Raw genomic sequence first — 21431 nt, 5'->3', positions numbered from 1 at the left:
GTGCTCGAGGGAGGTGACCCTCAGATGGAATGCGGACTGGGAGGACATGCATATCCTAGCCAGACAATTTCACTCCTTCTTTAACTCTACCTCTTCCTCTTTCGTCCCACTCTCCATCCTACTCTCCATCCTATTCTCCGTCCCACTGCGCTGCGATATACTCTCCGGACTCCTCGTCCCCTTCACATCTACAGACCCAGACCCTCCTCTTTTTAAGATACGGTTCGACAAAGCCAACACTCTCTCGACCCCTCTTCTGCCCCTCAACACCAGTGCCGTCCTAGCGCCACCATCACTTGCTAAATCACTCTCAGACACTGGCTGCAGAGTCGGCAGTTGCGGACCCAGCTATGGTAGGCTGAATTGTGATCTCGAGCCGTCAGAGCGGCGGCGGCTGAAAGGGCTATTGCGGGGCGCGGGCCCAGCATCGGACCGTTGGTGATGGAGATGAGGCGCATGCGGTTGCGGATAATGGTGTTGCCCCGGTGCTAGGTTTTGCGTTTGCGGGGTGTTCGCGGGCGTGAAATGCGGCGTTGCGGGATCGCCGCTAGGAGGCGAAGGTATATCAGTACCAGCAGCGGAAGGGTGGAGCTGGAAGACGGGAGCGTTGGCGCGGGCGCTCATTTCTTGCTCGCCCAGCTGCCAGTGCATGCTCTCAGCAGACCTCCAAGGGATGTGCATCTCCGAACCAACCTTTTGCCACATCTAGTCTTTGAATCTGTTCAGTATGTTAGCTAGGGTCGATCGAGAGAGCTGCGTGACGCACAATCCACACATCTCACATGGGGCTGGGAGGTCGCCGATATACGAGAGGAACCAGTGCTCTATGCAGAGCACGTGACTTAGTGAAAATTTAGAATACGGCTGAATATTAAGCATGGTTAATCAATTAGAAATCTCGAAAAATTTGGATTATCTAAAACTCTTAGGATGCTGTAGATAAGGGATAAGGAGTTAGTTGACCGGCCCTTAGTCATGTGCACCAAATGCCAAGGTCATTCCTGCTGGCCTTCCGACGGCTCCACGCGGCATCCTCACAATTGCTACTCAGCCACAAATGCTTGTGACCTCCTTCCTGTCATGACGCCAAAGGGAGATATTTCTATCTTGTATTTAGGTAGAGAGAGAGAGAGAGAAAGAGAGAAAGAAGGAAACAAAGAAACTGCCGCGCTCTGAAAGCAACATGTCCTCAGGAATTCAGCATCCCCGTCATCCCTTTCTCACGGTAGCTCTGCCCTTTACTTCCACAGATGAGTGCATCTGCGGTGACCCAACCTTATCATGCTGGACGCGTTTTCGATAAGACTCGATGGCATCTTTGGCATGGGACAGGCCGCTTTCATGAACCCAGGTGTCTCTCCAACGTAACATATATTCGAGGCCTGACTTGGTCACTCTTTCCTTTACAATTTTACGAAACTCCCATTCGTCGTCCGTCTTGTTGACTTGGTTGGTTCCAGCGCGGGACCCCTGAGAATGTGAACGCAAGTGATGATAATGCCGTCCGGTACGCTGCTTCGCACGCTTCGAGTTTAAAACGCCGCGAATAGTTGATGTATGCTGTTTCTGCGGCTTGGCATGCTTGCCGCTGCTGCCTTTGCCGTCGCCGGGACCATCGCTGTGATTACCCTTGTCCTCATCTTCCCCGCCGCTGCTGGATGTTTTACATAAGTCGCCTTCGCTGTCGCCGTGGCTGTCGCCTTCATCATTGCTATTGCAGTCCCCATGATTGTGTTTTTTGATTGGGTCGCTAACGGGATCGTCGAGGTTTCGATCGTGAACGCCATTGCTAGCCTGGTCGTGCGGTGATTCACCACTATATCGACTGTTGGACGCTTGGTCGGAAGAGGGGGGCGGGCATGCCGTAGACTTTAGTCGTTCGTTGTTTCGAAGGCGGGGGTCGTTGCTGCCGTCGCTGCCGTCGCTGTTGACAACTCGACTGTTATTGTTGCCGTATTTGTCGTTACCTGGATCATAACCAGTCCTATCGTGCGGCGATAGAGTACCGTAGTCTATGAAAGGGAGGGCCATGGGGGAGCCATTGCATGAGTCGGGTTGTTTTCGTTGCTTCTGGGGTCGCGGGCCCACGGTACCGTCTTTGGCAGAATCATTGGAATCATATTCGATATCGTTGGGTCGACTGAGCTGATCGAGCTTCCGCTTGTTTGGGGTCGGTAACGGATCGTCTACTGTATTCGCCTTGTCGCGATTACTCTCCCCATCGGCCGGTGGATTGTCTACCTTTGTCAGCTTGAGATTGCGGTTACCGCAGCGTCTGGTACACACCGAGGCTCTCTTCCTTATCGACTCCCAAATACTCTTGATCGGCGACCACGCATGTCCCGAGCGCCTGCCCAGACTGTGAGGCAGCCGCAGCACTGATGCGCTCAGCTGGATAATCCGTTTGATTTCCGTCTGGTGCCGCAAATTCGGTATTGGTTTTGGTTTTGTGAGATGGACGGAGGAGATCCTCCAGCTCAGGTAGGTCATCATTGTTATCGCTACTCTCGTCTCCATCACCTGTTGGTCGTTAGACGAGACCATCGCATTAAAGGCGTAGGGCGTACCTAGCTCAGGGCCTTTCCTATCAGCTTCGCTTCCCTCAGCTTCCGAGTCCGAATCGGACTGATCATCCTTGATGACTACCGGATGTTCTTTGTCCTCCCCATCTGCAGGTTCTGTCAGTGTAAGAATTCAAGATCGGGATGTTGTGACGTGCCTGAGTAAAGCAACCCTGCCGCCTTCGCTATGCGCATTGTCGGCGTAAGAGACCTCCCCCTCTCAGAGTTGCTGCTCGATCTATTCTTGGATATCACAACAGCGCGACTTTGAGAAGCCGGCTTTTCGGGAGGGTAGGTGTAGGGATTGATTGTATCAAGTGAAATCGCTGGAGGCATACGGAAAGGTCGAGAAGTCGCCATCGTCGCTGTCGCGATTCTGCAGTCGTTGCGCCGTTGGAGTCGCCGTTGCCTCGTGCCTTTCTGGTAGGCCTTAGTCGAGGGAAATGTCAGGGCATATAAGGTCCTCTCTTCGCGCACAGCCTTCTTGTGCAGCATTAGCCTTCGAAAGACACCCCATAATTCTTAGCAAATCAACGTACGTGATGCATGTGCCTTGGGAGGGCGCGAATTAGTAGATTGCCACCCACAATGCATGAATTGCAAGGGCTTCAGCTTGCCGCCTGATCAGCGCCCTCAGGAAGCTGCCGTCGAGTCGTATCCGCCTATCCGGCCCGTCGCACGCGAGCTCTGACACCATCGTGATGCCGAATCCCCATCAGGAGCTTGACAGCGAAGCAAATCCTCTGCCCTCATTTGTTGGACAAGGGCTAGACCAACGTCCTCAGGCCTGGCGCATCGCCGACACTATCGTAGCGCCACCCCTCAGGAGGTTGGCAGCGAAGACCAGGCGCTTCGTCACTTCTTGCATGCGCTACTATACCTTGTCTATTGGTAGCAATGAGCAGGTGACCTGCCATGACCCTCTGCTCTGCATCATCGTGCCGTTTCTGATGTACGGAGACTGGTGGTCATCGGACGCTCCGTGACTTCGTGCATGCGGTCCGTTGTGTCTATTGGTGGCGATAAGCAAGTGGCTTGGAATGACTTCCTGTGCTGCATCAGACGATTTGTGTCGTGTCCGATACATGAAGACTGGTGGTCATCGGACGCTCCGTGACTTCATGGATGCGGTCCTGCATCGTGCCTGTTGGTGGCGATGAGCGAGTGGCCTGCAACGACCCACTGCGCCGCATCAGACGAGTGGTGCGGTGTTCGATGGTGGTCACAATGTCAGACCCTCCGTGGAGCTCCGGTGCCATGACTGGGGGTGGCAATGGGCCGATGGCTCGTGAAGGTGATGGCCACCGTCTCAGTGCATTTGCATGCGCTCTGCCGTCGATGTCCCCCTGAGCTCAAAAAGCGCTCCTTGCGTGTCCATCGAAAGGGGCGGTCTCCGCGCATATGCTCCCCTTGCTGTGTCTGGTGAATGGGAGAGCCACATACACTTCCAGATGACACTCCCAGGGAGGACTATCGCCGAGTCGCCGTGCCGGATCTGGCGAGTGCATGCGCCCAGAATCCGAAGGCGTCTTTCATGGTTGGGAATCCCTGTGCATGCCGCTCTGGACCCGTGCATACGTCCGAGAGGAACCCCTTGCGGAGTCGTCGTTGCCGCTGGACGCTTATCTCTTCCCACTCTCGGCGTGCCGGCGGGTTTGACTTCGGGTAAATGCGATGTTGGTGGACTACAGCCTATCGGAATTCCCGACAGCGAATCACTTGGTCACAGAGTGTGTCGGCGGAAGCGGAGGAGCACCGTTGCTGCGTATGCGCCTGGTTGCGATGTCAGGGAGCTGTGACGGTGGACTGACGCATGCATTCCATGCGTACGCTTGACGAGAAGCCGTGCTGATTTCGCCAAAAACCTTATCGGGAGGTTGGCGGCAACTCAAATTCCCTATCCTCATTCGTTGGGTAAGAGGCGGTGCTGACGTCTCTGCTATCAATCCAACATATGCTGGTGGAGTCAGGCCTTCTAAGCCTAGTATGTTTCGTCTTCGCGCCCGATGGCAAAACTACCCATTGATCCGTTGACATGTGAGGATTGCTCTAAGGGTCGCCATCTGTGCGAACCTGCGCCATTCAAATCCTGGTGACACTTTCCTCTCGGTTCCCCGCAAGTTGCAATTCTGCATAATTACTAATCTTCGGTGACGCCAAGCTTAGACTGATTAGAATGAAACAGAGAGTGAACGGCGAAAGCGGAGTAAGGCGAAGGGGACGCGCGTTGTGAGACCACCCGACTCCGCGTAGTCCAGGGGGCATTATCCTCAGCCATGTCGTTTCCGGTGCTGCTAAGGTTGTACCATGCATGGTGAGCGAAACGTCCTAGGGGACCGCATGATACTTGTTGAACGCTCCCTGTAAGGTGGGCTCTGCTCCGGTGAGCAGAGGCCCTTCGCAGTCGTGCCGATGATCCGTCGCGCTCACCGACGTCGCAAATATGCGCGGGCTATGCACATGTGCGTGCATATTGCTTCAGGGGATCCGGAGTGACGTCCATCCGCCGATTCGGTGGTGTCCAGCCCCATGCAGGTCTAGCAGCGGACTAATTATGGCCTGTGAAGCAGCTGGAGCTAATAAGCTGTGGAACACGGCGACTCCGGGGCCAATAGCATACAGCCCATCCGGCACGAATGACGTCTGCATGATCAAGCACGGCTGCTGGCTAAAATTGAGATGAAACGTGGCCAGGAGCTATTCAGAGATACGAGGGAGCTTGCAGCACCAAGGGGACTAGGCGATGTCGCTTTGGGATGAAAACTCTCGAGAAAATGAAGCGGGCAGCCGTGCTGACGTGGCGGTTCCCATGGATCCTGTGGATCGGCAGCTGCGGATACTGGCTCCCGGAGGTGAAGAAATGGCCTGAGTACGGGGGAAACGCCTTCGAATATCGTGAATGCCTGTACGCCTGAATAGGAGTCTCCTGGATTAAACGGCAGAAAGGACGAACGGCCATTGCGATTCTAGTGGCGAGAGCAGGAAACGGACGTTCTATCCATCATGACGAAGAGAATGTGAGAGAGGAATTCGCTATTAGGGTGCCCGAAAGGCGCTGCGCTACCATCAGTCTAAGACATAGAAATTAAGGGAAGTGGGCAGGGCTTGCATGTGGGCGGGCGTGAATGGGTGCATGAAAATGCCTTATGGGCGGGGCGAGGGGGCCAATTAAAGCGAATTAGAAGGAGGCGCGGTGCTGGGGGAAAGAGAAGATGGAGGAGGGAAGGTAAAAACGGCGAGGGAACGACGCTTTTATGGGATGAGGTTAGAGCACGGGCCAGGGTAAAGCGGCAAGTCAGCAAGCGAGGGCGCGTTGCCCGCAAAGGAAGCATCGGTTTCCTAATGCAGTTCCACTGTCACAGTTATTCCTTTAAAAATTAGTTAATTATAATAAGTATATAATAATATTTACGGCTATAACGCTTATAGATAGAAAGGTTAATAATATAATCTATAGCAACATCGCGCTAGTAATAAAGTAGGACGGGCAAGGGATGCAGGAAGCCTTATTTAGCGAAGTTAAAAGGCTTAATATTATAGTAATACTAGCAGGCGTTAATATATATTATAATTAATTTAGTAAACCGGGGCTAGTAGTAGCTAGGTTATATATACTAAAGGCAGTCCGCGTAGCCTCTATAGCCTGCGCTGGTATAATTATAGCCTAGCTATATAATCTAAAGCTAAAGAGCTGCTAACTAAGAAATAAATAACTATCTAAAGTCTTTATAATAGACCTATAGTCTGCTATTAATAACCTTTAATTTACTTATAGAAAGTTAAACGCGCTTATTTTTTAGAATATTATATAGTAGCTTATAGTTACCCTATAGCTTTAAAGCTATAATATAATAGATAAGGTAGTTATCTAAAGGGTTATCTAGATTATTACCGCCGTTTTTAAAAGCTAACTTATCTATATTATAGGCTTCCTAAATTAGCTTATAAAGCGGCTTATTATAGATAGCCTTTATAACACCTATAGTCTAAAAGTATAGATTTTTAAAAATAGCAGCCTTAAGGTTTTTTATTTTAATTACAGTTTATTATTAGAATAAGAAGCGCTTATTATTATTAGATTGCGAAAGGTTCTAGCTATAGCGTGTAAAGCTATTAGGTTTTATTCTAAGGCGGCCAGGCCGATATATAAAGATATAGTTAATTTTAGAAAGGACTTATAGCTAGCGTATTTATTACTAGTTAAGTTATTAAGTAGTTATAAAGTATAGCAGATTTCTATAATCTATTAGCACTTAGATAAGGTTCTAATATTTATTACCCTGGTACTATAGCTCCTATTCCTTAAAAGTAAAGATAATAGTAAGCAACTCCTTATTATAGATTTTATAATTATATTCCGCCGGTGTTATTTTATATAAGTAGTAGGTAATAGGGTGCTATATTCTATTATTATATAGCTAGAAGAAGACTTCCGCAGCTATATAATCTAAAGCGTCCGTTTTAATATATAATTTTAGGTTTAGATTAAAGTGTTTAAAATAAGGCGCAGTAGTAAATGCGGTTTTAAGGTTATTAAAAGCTTTCTAGCAATTTATTATCTACTTAAAATAAAAGCGGCCGTCCGGTTTTTTCCTAGATAGATTAGTAAGCGGTTAATATAGCTATAAGAAACCTTATATAAAACGCTTATAGAAATTAGCTAAACCTAAAAAGGCTTAGATATTTTTAAGGTATATAGGAAAGGCCTATTTAGTAATAGCTTTAACTTTTTCTAGATCTATTTTAACGCCGTCGGTTATAATAATAAGGCCTAAGTATTTAATACGCTTAACTAGGAATTTGCATTTATTAATATTAAAATATAAGCCGGCTTTATAAAGCTAATTAAGTACCTTTTAGATATAGGTAATATATTCTTCTTCTATTCTATTAGTAAATACCAGTATATTATCTATATATGCGGAACAGAAGTTATTAAGGTATTTGCGTAGAATATTATTAATAAACGTCTGAAATATACCGGGACTATTATATATACTAAATCCTAAGACTTTTAATTAAAATATACTATAGCGCGTAATAAAGGCTGTTTTCTATTTATCTCCTGGTTTAATATATACGCGGTTAAAGGCGGAAATAATATCTAGCTTAGTATACTACTTAGCCTTACCAAGGCGATTAAGCATTTCCTAGATAATAGGAATTAGGTACTAATTCTTAACTATAATAGCGTTAAGGCCTTAGTAATTAATATAGAAGCGGTATATTCTGTCCGGTTTTTTAACTAGAAGCACTAGTGCGTATATAGAAGAGTTGCTGTTTTTAATAAAGCTTTTACTAAGCAGCTTCTATAGCTTATTATATATAATACGGTTCTTTTCTTCTAATATAGCACAGGTTTTCTATTTTAGTAAAAAGGATTCTAGTTATAGAAAAATAGCGTAATTATATTCCCGGTAAGGGGGAAGGTTTCCTACCTTCTATCTAGACTATATATCTATTTAGAGGTGGAAGCGTTTATTATTATTATTATTATTATTATTAGGTTCTATTAGGCCGATTTAGCTCCCGTTAGGGTTTATGCGGCAGTGCTATCTAGGTTTTATTTACAAGGGGAAACCGTTCGCTCTATAGCGGTCGGGTGAAAACCTTGTTTTCTACAGTGTATAACGCCTTGCGTTCCTTTTGTTTCTGCGCGGCTGTGGGGGACGCGTGGCAGCTCTGTGAGCATTACCACGGAGTAAGCTATCTTGATGCATTCTCCAGGATCGATCCGGTGTCCGTAGGCCCTAGGTTCCAGGGTTGTACGGTGTCCAGAAGGTTAATAAGGTCCGGGGTCCGCGTTAGGGCGCGCGTGCCCTTACCGTACGCGCGTGCCCTTTTTTCTCAAAAGCTGAGGTATTGAATTGAAGGATAATAGGAAATTGGGGGGGTTGCCCTGTTGCGGGCGTGCCTGTGGTTATGCAATGTGCGTGCGTGCGTGTAGTTCTGTTCTTGGGGCGTGGCTATACGAGTCGGCTGGCTGTATAGCCAGCTTTTCCGTTGCTATCTCTCTAGCTATAGAGAGGTAGGGTAGGAGGTCTGTCTGGTGCAGGAACCATTGCGAAACGGCCTTATTTCCCTTGTGGTCTTTGTACAGCTGCATATACGTTCTTGTTCTGGCCTTAAAGAACATATCGCCTCTGCCGTTGCGGTGTCGTTCACAGTGCATTACTACGTGCTTTGGAGACTGTGGTATATGCCCGCAGGGGCACGCGGGCGAAGGGTGATTGGGCACCCTCATGCGGTGCAGGTATGCGTTAAGCCCTATGTGTTCCGTTCGTAGGAGCGTGATAATTGAGCTCTCTGCTTTTGTGAGCTTGTGGTGTTTGGTTGCCTAATTCTTGTTCCATTTCGTGTTGAGGGCCGGCGTAGGGGGGCCCCTTCGTTTCTTCCTGTGGGCCTCCCATTCGTCCCTCCACCTTTCCTCGTACGCTTCCTGTATTGCTCCTCGTCTTAAGAGCTTGTACGAGTTGTCTGACTGCCCTTCGTACCTCGGGGCTAGTGCTGTGGCCTTAACCGCGAGCCTCTTCAGTACGTCACGCCGGCTCGGCTCGTATTTAGGCGTTTTCCTAGGCTTATAGTGTCTCCTAATGGTGTCTCTAATAGTGCGGCACGTGGTCTCAATATGCTCTCTAGCCTGGCCCGCGCGCGTGTGGAAGCGTTTATCTAGGTAAGTACGGAGCTTTTTAGGTAAATATATTTTCTATTTCTTTATAAACTTATTATATTTATTAACAGAAAGGGCGTGGAGTCTAAGTGTGCTATTATTCTCCGGTATACTAATAACATGCCCGATCGCGGGTGTATTAAATAAGGAGTTGTCCGGTGCAGGTATAAACTCCGGTCCGTGGATCTAAATAAGGTCTTCGGGCTTAGCGCATTAAATATAGCGTTCTATTAGACTAATAGATATTATAAATAAGAATATAGACTAAAGCTTAGCTGGTTTAGTAGGCTGCGCAGCACCCTTATAATAGTGAAGATTATAATACTATAATTAATAGAAATAAAAGCTTTTCTTAATAAAGTTAATTTCCGGGTTATAAGTTTTATACTAGTTAGTTCTTAGAACTATAGGTATATATTCTAGGTTAGTAATATAGCAGACTAGCTGCTCTATATAAAAACCTATAGTAATATTAATAATTACGGTATAAGTAATAGACTAAAAAGAATTGGAATTGTTAATATAGGTAAGATAACAAGGTAAATTAAAAGGAATTTAATAAATTTTATATTTACGCGTAAATAATTAATTAATAAAAGAGGATATTATACTATTATTAGAGAGAGAATAAGTATAAATAGTTTAATTACTATCTAAGACTATAGAATAAGAAAGCAAATACTAACTACCTTTCTTTAGCTAGAGTTTTATAATATTATACTAAGAATAGGTAATTGCTATTATAGAAATACAAAGTTCCGGCTAACTTTCCTTATTTTTAATATACTTAAGTACTTCCTATAGCTAGAAGAAAGTATTAAGCTATAAAAGGGGTTCTATAGTTCTTTTTATTCTATACTTTTTTAGTATTCTATATTTAGTGCCCCTATAATAGCTTTTATATAGTTTCTAGGCCTTTTTATATAAAAGGTTATCTAAAGTAGAAACTAAGTTACTATACTTAGAAAAAGCTAGTATAGAATAGAAGGTAGATAATAGGGTTAATAATAGGGTAGATAATAGGGTTAATAATAGGGGAGATAATAGGGTATTTTTATGATTAATTATAAGGGGTTCTTAGGCGCAACTATGCTTAAGAACTACTTATTTTCCTGGCCGGAAAATATAGTATTAGTAGCGCGGAAAGAAAAACTGCTAGTTATCTAGATAGAAAAGTTCTAAAAAGGATAGTTATTATTAGTAGCGCGGTGGCTAACGCAATAGCAATAGTTGTAAGCGCCGGCTTAATAAGTCTATTTTTTATCCTCTAGAAAGAGCTTACTAATACTCTAGATATAGGCTAGCTTATTCTCTAGCTTTATAGCTTATAGGCGCTGCTTAGTACCGGGTGCAGCTATAATAGTATAGGTGCGCAGGGCGCTTAAAGCAGTTATAGTACCGGTAGTTATAGTAGTAGTTCCTAGCGTAAGCGTGGATAAGTATTTTCTACGGCCGCAGCCACGGCCGTAAGTAGATTAAGTAGCTATTATTATAGATAATGCAGTAGTTTAACAGGGCTAGAATATAAGGGTATTATATTGCTTAGATTATTAGAAAGCGGCGTTCTATATATCTAAGGTACGGACGTATTATATAAAATTATTAAAACAGTAATATATAATACTGTTAACTAGTTTAGATTATAAGTATAGTATAAATTGCTTATAGAACTAGTAAATAAGCTCCGCTTACCTGCAGTTAAGGTTGCTAATAATATTAAGGAAGCGGTTATAGAAGATAGTAAATAAGTTAGTGCCTATACGGAGAGTTTTAAGCTATATAAAAGCCTTAGCCTTAATATTATACTTACTATAGCCCTTATCGAAAAAGTGCAGAGCCTTAGTCTTATTATAGATAATATATTAGCAGCGCTATACCTATATCCGCTTAAATAGTCTACTAGCTAGAACGCTTTTAATATAATTAAGCTTAAAGTTATCCGTCTTATCGGGGTATATATAGCAAATCTTAGCAAAAACCTTACTGCGCTAGATAGGGTAGCTGTTAATATCCGTTCTATTAAATATAGCTAGGTCTAGCTAGCAGTAGCTAGGCTATAAAAAAGTTAATAATAGAGGCTAAGTATATAGCAGGGTGCGGCTATTATAGTAGCTGCTGTTATTATAACGTTAGTTATTACAATACTTACTATATAGAAAGAGGGAGTAATAAGCCTAGTTACTGCTAACGCGTATAGTAGCTTTAGGTGGAGTATATCCTAGTTTAGCGTAGCTATTATTGCTATAATTATAGTTATTAGGCCTGCTAGAGAACTGTTCTCCGGCCCTGCTATTTATCCGCTAATAGTTAATATTATCGTCGCGCTATCTATTCTTATTAAAATAAATAGGTTTTTTAGAAGTCTTAATAGCAGGGTTAAACTATTATTATTATTAGAGGTTGTATATATACAACTTAGCAGCTTAGAAGTTAATATTTACTTAATTAAGGCTGGTTTTTAAGGTAGTAATCTTTTTATCTATTTTATTATACTTAGTATATAGCTAGTTTAATATCGCCTTCTATTCCTCTATAGTAACCCTATACTTATTAATATAGATTATAGTGCTTTCTATAAAAGAGTTTAACAGGCGGAAGGCTAGGCGGGGGTTTTAATTAATCTACGCCCGGAGCTGTATAGAGTTCTAGAACTGTATAGCCCCTATTTATTTAATAAGGGCGTTAATATTATATAAATTAAGGAGGAGGTCCAGGCTAATAGGGTTCTCGCCGTCCGGCTAAGAATTGCCTATAATAGTAGTAGGCTCCTAAGTATCTAGGTAGGTATTTTTAATAACAGTGTTAAGTATTTTACTAATACGTTTACGCCGCTTATTATTATAATTCTTCTCGCGTAAGAATAATCGAGTAAAGAGCACCTATAGTACTCTATTTCTATTATTATTCTTAAAGATATTACCTTATATATTATAACCGCCCTAGTAACTAACTCCCCTAGTATTTTATAGAATATTAAAGTTATAAAGTTGCCTACTACCAGGCGTATTAAACTAGTTAGGTATATCTAATTGCTTATAATAAGGCCTAGGCTTTATATAAGTATAGGAAATAAGTAAGTAAGTAAGTAAGTAAGTAAGTAAGTAAGTAAAAAAAGGAAACGTGTTAGTAGAAGAGGTTAGTAATTATATAGCCGATTTTTAAGGCCAGCGGCACCTATATAGGTGCGCGCGCGTACAGTAGTATAGCTATATAAAAAGAAATTAAGGTTTCTATATTTCTAGGTTTTAAAGAACGACGTAACCTAGTATTAGGTTCGTGGCTGGAAAAGAGTTATATTGCTATTAATAAGGTTGCGTAGAAAAAAGAAAGGCTCCGGCTATAAGCCTGCTATATAGTTAAGCGCGCGCCGGCAGAACCCTAGGCGGCGGAAGAACCCTCGGCCCGCGATTACGTGACGTCCGTGCACGTAATAACCTGCGGCCTTAATAACTACTAAAAGAATGCTATAGAACGATATAATAGGGGAAATAGAATATTTTTATAATTTTTTCCTATATTTTTTCCACTCCCTAGTGCCTATACGCCGGTATACTATAGAATTTCCTAATAAGCTCTTTTTATAAAGTTTTAGGTATAAATATCCTATTTTATAAGGTAATAATACCGTTCTAGATTTCTTTATATTCTTAGTTTACAGGTTCTAGGCGTAAACTTTACTAGTTATAACCTGCTAAATCCCGGCTTTCCTAGTCTAATTTTTATACTACCTTAATTTATTTATACTACTTATTATCCTTAAACCGATAAGTAGCTGCTGCTTATACGTGGTTAAATTTAAGGGTTCCTAGACTTCTCTTCCTAAGTATAGATTACCTGGTTTTTCCGGCTCCTTTTATATAGTCCGGCCTTCGGCTAAGTGCATCTATATAAGCGTTTTTAGATCCCTTTTAGTATATAATCCTAAAATTAAAGGTTTCTAGTTTTTCTAACTATTTTACCTATTTTCTGTTTAACTCCTTAGTTATAGTAAAGTATATTAGATTTTTATAGTTTGTATATACCTGTATTATATATACTGCTTTTTTAAAGTAAACTTTTTATTAACTAAATACTTCTACTATAGCTAGCAGTTCCTTATTATAGATATTATAGTTTAGCTTAGCTAAGCTTAGCTTTCGTAAGTAGAATACTATAGGGTGTAACTTCCCTTATTTATTTAGTTAGTTAAGTATTGCTCCTAATACTTTGTTTAATATATTACTTTTAATAGTAACTAGTTTTTATAGATTAAAAATTGCTAATACTAGTTTTAAGGCGAATTATACCTTTAACTTATTAAATACGCTCTACGCTTCTAAAGTCTATTAGTATTTAATGTTCTTCCTAGTAAGTCCTATAAATAGCTCTGCAATTTTTAAGTAGCCCTTAATAAACTGCCTATAGTAATTAGCTAACCCTAGAAATAACTATAGTTCCTTTAAATTTATAGGCTCTAGCTACTTTTAGATAGAGAATACTTTACCTTTTTCTATTTTAATTTATCCTTAACTAATAACGTATTCTAGGAATCCGACCTTTTGCCTATAAAACTCGCACTTATCCGGGTTTACTATAAGATTATATTCCTTAAGTTTTTTAAGTACCTTTTATATATATATTTTATATTTGTTTAGCGTTTCTAAATATATAAGGATATTATTAAGGTATACTACTGTAAACCGATCTAGGTAGCCCCTTAGTGCTAAGTTAACTACTGCCTGGAATATTACTAGCGCGTTAGTAAGCCTAAATAGTATTACTATATACTTAAAGTATCTATATTAAGTTCTAAAAGCTGTTTTCTACTCTTTTCCTTTTTTTATCCTAATTAGGTAATACCCTTTATATAGGTCTATTTTTATAAAGTACTTAGCCTTATATAATTAGTTTTTAAGTTTAGAGATTAAAGGTAATAAATAGCAGTTTTTAATTATAATTTTGTTTAGTTATCTATAGTTTATATAAAGGTATAGCTTACTATTTAGTTTTAGGATAAATATTATAGGGTAACCTACGGGTAATTCTAATAGTCTAATAAATCCTTACTTTAGGTTCTTTTTTAGGTATTCTTCCAACACTTCTAGCTCGCTCTAGGCTAGTAAATAGATTAGTATAAACTGTAGTTATTCGCTTAGTATTAGGGGAATATAGTAATCCTAAAGTTAGTACTTTAGTAATATATTCTAAACCTTTTCTATAAGAATTCCTCTAAATTCTTTGTATTTTTCTAGGGGAGGGCTAATTATACACCCCCTAATAAATAATTATACACCCCCTAATAACTAATTATACACCTTCTACTCCCCTATTACTTTACCGCCTTTTAATTAGCTTAAAGGGTTGCTCTAGAGGTTCTAATTAGCTTACTTTACTTACTTACTAATTCTAAATACTATTTCTAATTGCGGCTATATAGCCTCCAGCACAGCCTATCTAATTTATACAGCTATATATATAGCTATATATAAGCTTATACGTAAGCTTATATATAAGGCTATATAACTTAGTATAGCTATATATCCTCTCTATTTTATAGTGTATTCGGGCCAATTTATACAGCTATATATATAGCTTATATATAAAGCTGTATATAAGGCTGTATATAAGGCTGTTTATAAGGCTATATAAATTAGAAAGGCTATATAAATTAGAAAAAATGCACTGTAAAACGGAGAGGCTGTATAGCTATAACAATTTATATAGCCTTATATATAGTCTTATATATAAGCTTATATATAGCAGAGATATATATATAGATAGATATAAGGGTAAATATTTAGAGGCCTACTGCCGGACCTTTAAGCTAATTAGAAGTAGTAAAGTAGAGGGTATATAATTATTTATTAGGGGGTGTACAATTAGCCCTCCCCTTATACTAACTTATTTTTGCATATTTACACTTATATATAATTTTCTCCGTTAGTTTCCGAAAGGGGGCCACTAATTACACACCCCTTTTTTACTAATTGCACACCCCCTTTTTACTAATTGCATACCTCCTCCCCCTCTATCGCTTTACCATATTCTAATTAGCCCGGAGGGGTGCTCTAAGGCCTCTAATTCGCTCGCCTAAGTCGCTTACTAATTCTAAATACTTTTTCTAAATACGGCCTTAATTATAATTAATTATATCCTTTTCCTTTTTTTCTATAATACACTTACTATAGCCTTCCACCCGCTATAGCTGGCGTACTATACTATAGTAAAGGTAGCGTATATTACTTTATAAGCGCATGTATTAGCGTAGGGCTACGGCCTAGTAAAATACTATAGTAAACTAAATAGAGTAGATATATAAGTATACCTCCAGAACGCATGCTAACAGCTCCGCCGCCAGCACCGCCTATTTCTGTAGTCCCTCGTCTAGCTCCTATTACTTAGAATACCTATTAGTCGACAGCTACACCGGCTAATCTTTCTTATATTAATCCAGCCCTTTTTAGGCCTACAGCTGTATCTACAGTAGTATCTACGGCAGCGCATACAGCAGCGCATATAGCAGCGCATACAGCAGCGCATATAGCAACACCTGCAGCTAAAAAGCGCGGCCGGCCGCTTGGTGCAAGGGATAAGGTACTATAGAAAAAAAGGCAGGAGTTTAGAGGTAAAACAGTGCTTAGCCTTAACCTTAGGTAGAATAAGAGAATAACTATATAGATATCCTATAATAGATTACAGCTCTATAAGTATATTTAGAAGGGTTTTAGCGTCTAGCAGGTATTAAAAGGGGCATTGCTAAGTTATTAAGCCGGCCGCTAAGCTATAGAAATATTATAGCGCCTATAGAGTATAACTATAAAAAGGAGGCTAAGAAGTATATAGATTAGTATATAGAGGTAGGTATAGGTAGTAATATAGAGAGGCCAGGCTTAATATAAAAAAGCTATAATAAGGTAAAGTTTTAACAGGTTTAGTATACTTATAGGTATATAGGTACTTCTAAAATAGAACTTCTATTCTATACTTAGACTTAGGCTTATATATAAGGCTATATAAATTAGTATATATTCTTTCTAATTTATATAGCTATATATATAGCCGTATATAAGGCTATACAGCCTCGCGTATAGTATTATATATAGATAGATATATAGGTAAATACCCGGAGGAAGCTCCGCGTTAATCTAAGCTAATTAGAATATAGTAAAGTAATATAGAGGAAGGGGGTATATAATTAGTAAAAAGGGGGTATATAATTAGTAAAAAGGGGGTATATAATTAGTAAAAAGGGGGTGTACAATTAGTAGCCCCTTTTCCGAAGTCCGGAAAAGTAGAATATTCTTGCAATTCTTTCCCGCGTTTTTTCTACTCCCTAGTGCCTGTGCGCTAGTATACTATAGAATTTTTTAATAAGCTCTTTTTATAAGGTTTTAGGTATAAATATTTTATTCTATAAGGTAATAATACTGTTTTAAACTTTTTTTTACTTTTAATTTATAGGTTTTAGGCGCAAGCTCTGCTAGTTATAACCTGCTAAATTTTAGCTTTCTTAGTTACCTTTTTATACTGCCTTAATTTGTTTTTTCTACTTATTATCCTTAGACTGGTAAGCAGTTACTGCTTACACGTGGTTAAATTTAAGGGTTCCTAGACTTCTTTCCCTAAGTATAGAATACCTGGCCTTTTTAGCTCCTTTTATATAGTCCGGTTTTTAGCTTAGTATATCTATATAAGCGTTTTTAGATCCTTTTTAGTATATAATCCTAAAATTAAAGGTTTCTAGTTTTTCTAACTATTTAACCTGTTTTCTATTTAACTTCTTTATTATAGTAAAGTATATTAGGTTTTTATAATCTATATACACCTATATTATATATACTGCTTTTTTAAGATAAACTTTCTATTAACTAAATACTTCTACTATAGCCAGCAGTTCCTTATTATAGATATTATAGTTTAGCTTAGCTAGGCTTAGCTTCTATAAGTAGAACGCTATAGAGTGCAACTTTTTTTATTTATCTAGTTAGTTAAGTATTGCTCCTAATACTTTATCTAATATATTGCTTTTAATAGTAACTAGTTTCTATAGATTAAAAATTGCTAATACTAGTTTTAAGGTAAACTATACCTTTAATTTATTAAATACGCCTTGCGCTTCTAGGGTCTATTAGTATTTAATATCCTTTTATATAAGTTCTGTAAGTAGCTTTATAATTTTTAAATAGCTTTTAATAAACTGCCTATAGTAATTAGCTAACCCTAGGAATAACTATAGTTCCTTTAAATTTGCGGGTTCTAGCTATTTTTAGATAGAAAACACCTTACCTTTTTTTATCTTAATCTATCCTAGGCTAATAACGTATTCTAGGAATTTAACCCTCTGCCTATAGAATTTGCACTTATCCGGGTTTACTATAAGGTTATACTTTTTAAGTTTTTTAAGTACCTTTTATATATATTTTTTATACTTACTTAGTATTTCTAAGTAAATAAGAATATTATTAAGGTAGGCTACTGTAAATTAATCTAAGTAGCCCCTTAGTACTAAATTAACTACTACCTGGAATATTGCTAGCGTATTAGTAAGCCTAAATAGTATTACTATATACTTAAAGTATCTATATTAAGTTCTAAAAGCTGTTTTCTATTTTTAACCTTTTTTAATCCTAATTAAGTAGTACCCTTTATATAGGTCTAGTTTTATAAAATACTTAGCCTTATATAGTTAGTTTTTAAGTTTAGAAATTAGAGGTAGTAGGTAGCAGTTTTTAATTATAATTTTGTTTAGTTATCTATAATCTACGTAAAGGCGCAACTTACTATTTAGTTTTAGAATAAATATTATAAAGTATCCTAACGTATTCCACAAGCGAGCCGTCCACCTAAGCGAGCCGTCCACTTCATCACGAAAACGCGACGCGTCAACTTCCAACCACCATGCGTCGACAACACAACGTGCAATCAATACAAAATGAAGGTCGAATATGCATGGCTATCGCAGCAATCAATCGGCAGCAATTTACAAGCGAACGGCGCGCTATTACAACATATAACGTCCCCAGAAGCACACTTCGAGATCGACGCGCTGGAACAACCCCACGACGCAATTCTGAGCCTAATTCGAAGAAGCTTTCAAAGCTAGAGGAATTAGTTATCACTCAACATATACTCGACCTGGATTTGCGAGGATTTCCGCCTAGCTTGTATGCTGTACGAGAGATAGCCAACAAATTGCTTGCTAAGCGCGCCGCCGGCCAAGTTGGCAAGAACTGGCCAGAGAACTTTGTCAAGCGAACACCTAAGCTTAAAACACAATTCAATCGAAAGTACAACTGTTAAAGAGCTCTATGCGAGGATCCAAAAGCTATTAGCGATTAGTTTAAGCTTGTGCGCAATATAAAAGCAAAGTATAGCATCCTGGATAAAGATACACACAACTTCGATAAAGCCGGCTTCTAAATAGGTGTTATTTTAATAGGCGTAGTTGTAACAGGCTCTAAGCGCCGTAATCGTCCAAAATCTATACAGCCAGGCAATTGCGAATAGATAATAATAATCTAAGGTGTTAATGCCTGTAGATAGGCTATTCTACTATTTATTATCTTTGCAGGTATATACCACCTTTCTATATAGTATAAGGGCAATAATATACTACTAGATTAGGTTATAGCAGTAAGCAATAATAGCTGGACAATAAATAAGCTTAGTATTACCTGGCTACACTATTTTAATGCGCATACAAAAGATCGCATAATAGGCACGCACCGGCTGCTGATTATTAATAGCCACGAGAGCTATATCTCGCTCGAATTCCAACAGATTTATAAGGAGAATAATATTATTACTCTCTATATGCCAGCGTATTTATCGCACCTGCTACAGCCGCTTAATATTAGCTGCTTTGCGCTAATAAAAAAGGCGTATAGGCGCTAAATTAAGGACTTAGTGCGCCACTATATTAACTATATTACTAAGCCAGAGTTCCTGCCAGTATTTAAAGCAGCTTTCTATAGCTTAATTATAAAGAGCAATATTTATGCAGGCTTTTAAGGCGCAGGCCTTATACTACTTAATCTAGAAGCAGTGCTATTAAAGCTTAATATTAGGCTCTATACGCCGTCGCCTCCGCCTGCCGCTGTGGAGGCTCTATAGGAATTAAAAACACTAAGCAATACTCTTAAGCTAAGCTCTTAATTAGCTTTAATTTATAAGCGCATTTAAATATATTAAAATAGCTCGCCTACAGCTATTCTTAACTCGCTTAATAGCCTTTCTAAAGGTGCTGAAAGCATAATATATTAAGCTGCGCTGCTGCGCGATACCGTTACCAGCCTTTAAAAGGCAAATAAAGCCGCTATAAAGCGCAAGGCGCGCAAAAAAAAGCGCATTTAAAGGAAAGGAACTCTAATAATAGAAGCAGGCTCTTAAATAGCTGCTTAACGGCTCGAGAAGGACGCTTAAAGCAAAAAGCAGTAAGGTAGAGCAGGCTTTAATAGAATCGTGCGGCGCTGTAGGCGCTGCGGCGAGTTAGGGCATAATATTCGTACGTGCAAAAACGATGCAGAGGTTGCTGCAGATTAGGCTACAAGTTGTATATAGTTGATATCTATTGGCGTTGTAGAGCAATTAACGTTTAAGGCAGGTTTTTATAATAAAGTAGACGGCTCGCTTAGGTGGACGGCTCGCTTATAGAATATATTATAGGTAATTTTAATAGTCTAATAAATTTTTGCTTTAGGTTCTTTTCTAAGTATTTTTCTAGTACTTCCAGCTCGCTCTAGGCTAGTAAATAGATTAGTCTAAACTGTAGTTATTTACCTAGTACTAGGGGAATATAGTAATCCTAAGGTTAGTACTTTAGTAGTATATTCTAAACCTTTTTTATAAAGATTTCTCTAAATTTATTATATTTTTCTAGCACCTCTAGTACTTTTATTATTTTAGCTAACTGCCGGTTATTTATAGGTCTAGGCTACTATTAGCTTATTACCTATTCTTTTCTTCGGGCGTACTTGCCTTATAAAGGTTCTATATTAATATTTTATTTTTGCTTAGGCTTATTCTAGTATAGGGTGCTCTTTAGTCCGCTTTTTAATTAGATCTTTACTTTACTAAACTTCTAATTAACTTAGAAGTTATACTATTTTAGCTATAGTATACCTAAGATTATATTATATTTTGCTATATTAGTTATATCTATATATTATAGTAACTACCTATAATACTTTACCTACTATAATTCGCCGATTATATATTTAGTCTAGCTCCTAGTCTAGATTATATCCTAGAATATAGCCTAGATTATATAACCTAGTCTAGGTTATAGTCTAGGTTATATACTAGATTATATAGCGTTGTTACCTAATTTTATATAGAGCTCGCGAGCTTATACTATATATATATTCTGCCGGCATATTTTTTTCGCCGGCGCTCTCGATTTCCTATTCTTTATATAACATCTTAATTCCCTATATAGTAACGTGTTTAGCATCTAATTAAAGCTTCCTTCTAAGCTCTTAAACTCCTACTTATCTCTTAACCCGTTAAGGCGCAACGCTCGGGCCAACGCTAAGCGAATATTATTCTTAGATATATAAACAAATATTATTAGGTATAATAATTAACTAGAACCCACCTAAAAAGACAGCAATTAATACCTAATTATACCTAGAATATTAAATAATATTAACTATATTAAATAGGGCGCTGCTAAATATACACCCTATATTTACTTAGTGTACACCCCTTTTCTACTCCGTATACACCCTTCTTACGTCTAATCTTCTAATTGGTCCGGAGGGCTTAGAGGAAGCTCCGGCGCTTAATTCTCACGCGCATCTATATAAAATGGGAAGGCTGTACAGCCTCACTATTTTATTGTACATTTTTACCGTTTCCGTGAGGCTATATATATAGGCCAGCTACACGTAAGGCCTTACGTGAGGCCGTACGTAAGGCCGTACGTGAGGCCGTACGTAAGGCCGTACGTAAGGCTACTTATAGCAAGGCTGTGCAGCATACCCGTTTTACTATACATACTTCCCGTTTCCTACAGTATATATAGGCCGTTATATTGCTACCTATATGCCTACATGCCTATAAGCATGCCAAAACAGTTAAATCCTTACCTTATTACGGCCTCTCTGTATTAAACCTGGCCCCCCTATATTGCCGCCGCGCCTTCCTGGCTATCCTAATCTATTAACCCCTCTATATACTGCTTATACAATACTATCTAACGTTGGAGCTCCTTATAAGGA

General features: G+C 39.6%; 2 protein-coding genes across 2 annotated transcripts; both read right to left on the bottom strand.

Annotated features, from left to right (window-relative positions):
• Positions 1-114: 114 nt before the first annotated feature.
• Positions 115-724, bottom strand: BDZ99DRAFT_460164 (uncharacterized protein). Its single transcript, XM_033719329.1, has one exon. The coding sequence runs from the start codon at positions 703-705 to the stop codon at positions 349-351; it is 357 nt and encodes a 118-aa protein (XP_033579754.1). The 5' UTR covers positions 706-724; the 3' UTR covers positions 115-348.
• Positions 725-879: 155 nt separating this feature from the next.
• BDZ99DRAFT_495967 (uncharacterized protein) lies at positions 880-2921 on the bottom strand (the record flags this gene model as incomplete). The annotated part of the gene is made up of 4 exons (XM_033723413.1): positions 880-2237; positions 2287-2520; positions 2568-2669; positions 2900-2921. 4 exons carry the CDS (start codon positions 2919-2921, stop codon positions 1210-1212), a joined length of 1386 nt encoding a protein of 461 aa, XP_033579753.1. The 3' UTR covers positions 880-1209.
• Between the last annotated feature and the right edge of the window lie 18510 nt (positions 2922-21431).

The sequence above is a fragment of the Mytilinidion resinicola genome, assembly GCF_010093595.1.
Source record: "Mytilinidion resinicola strain CBS 304.34 unplaced genomic scaffold BDZ99scaffold_5, whole genome shotgun sequence".
Taxonomy (NCBI): Eukaryota; Fungi; Ascomycota; class Dothideomycetes; order Mytilinidiales; family Mytilinidiaceae; genus Mytilinidion; species Mytilinidion resinicola.
This window is presented reverse-complemented; position numbering and strand designations above follow the sequence as displayed.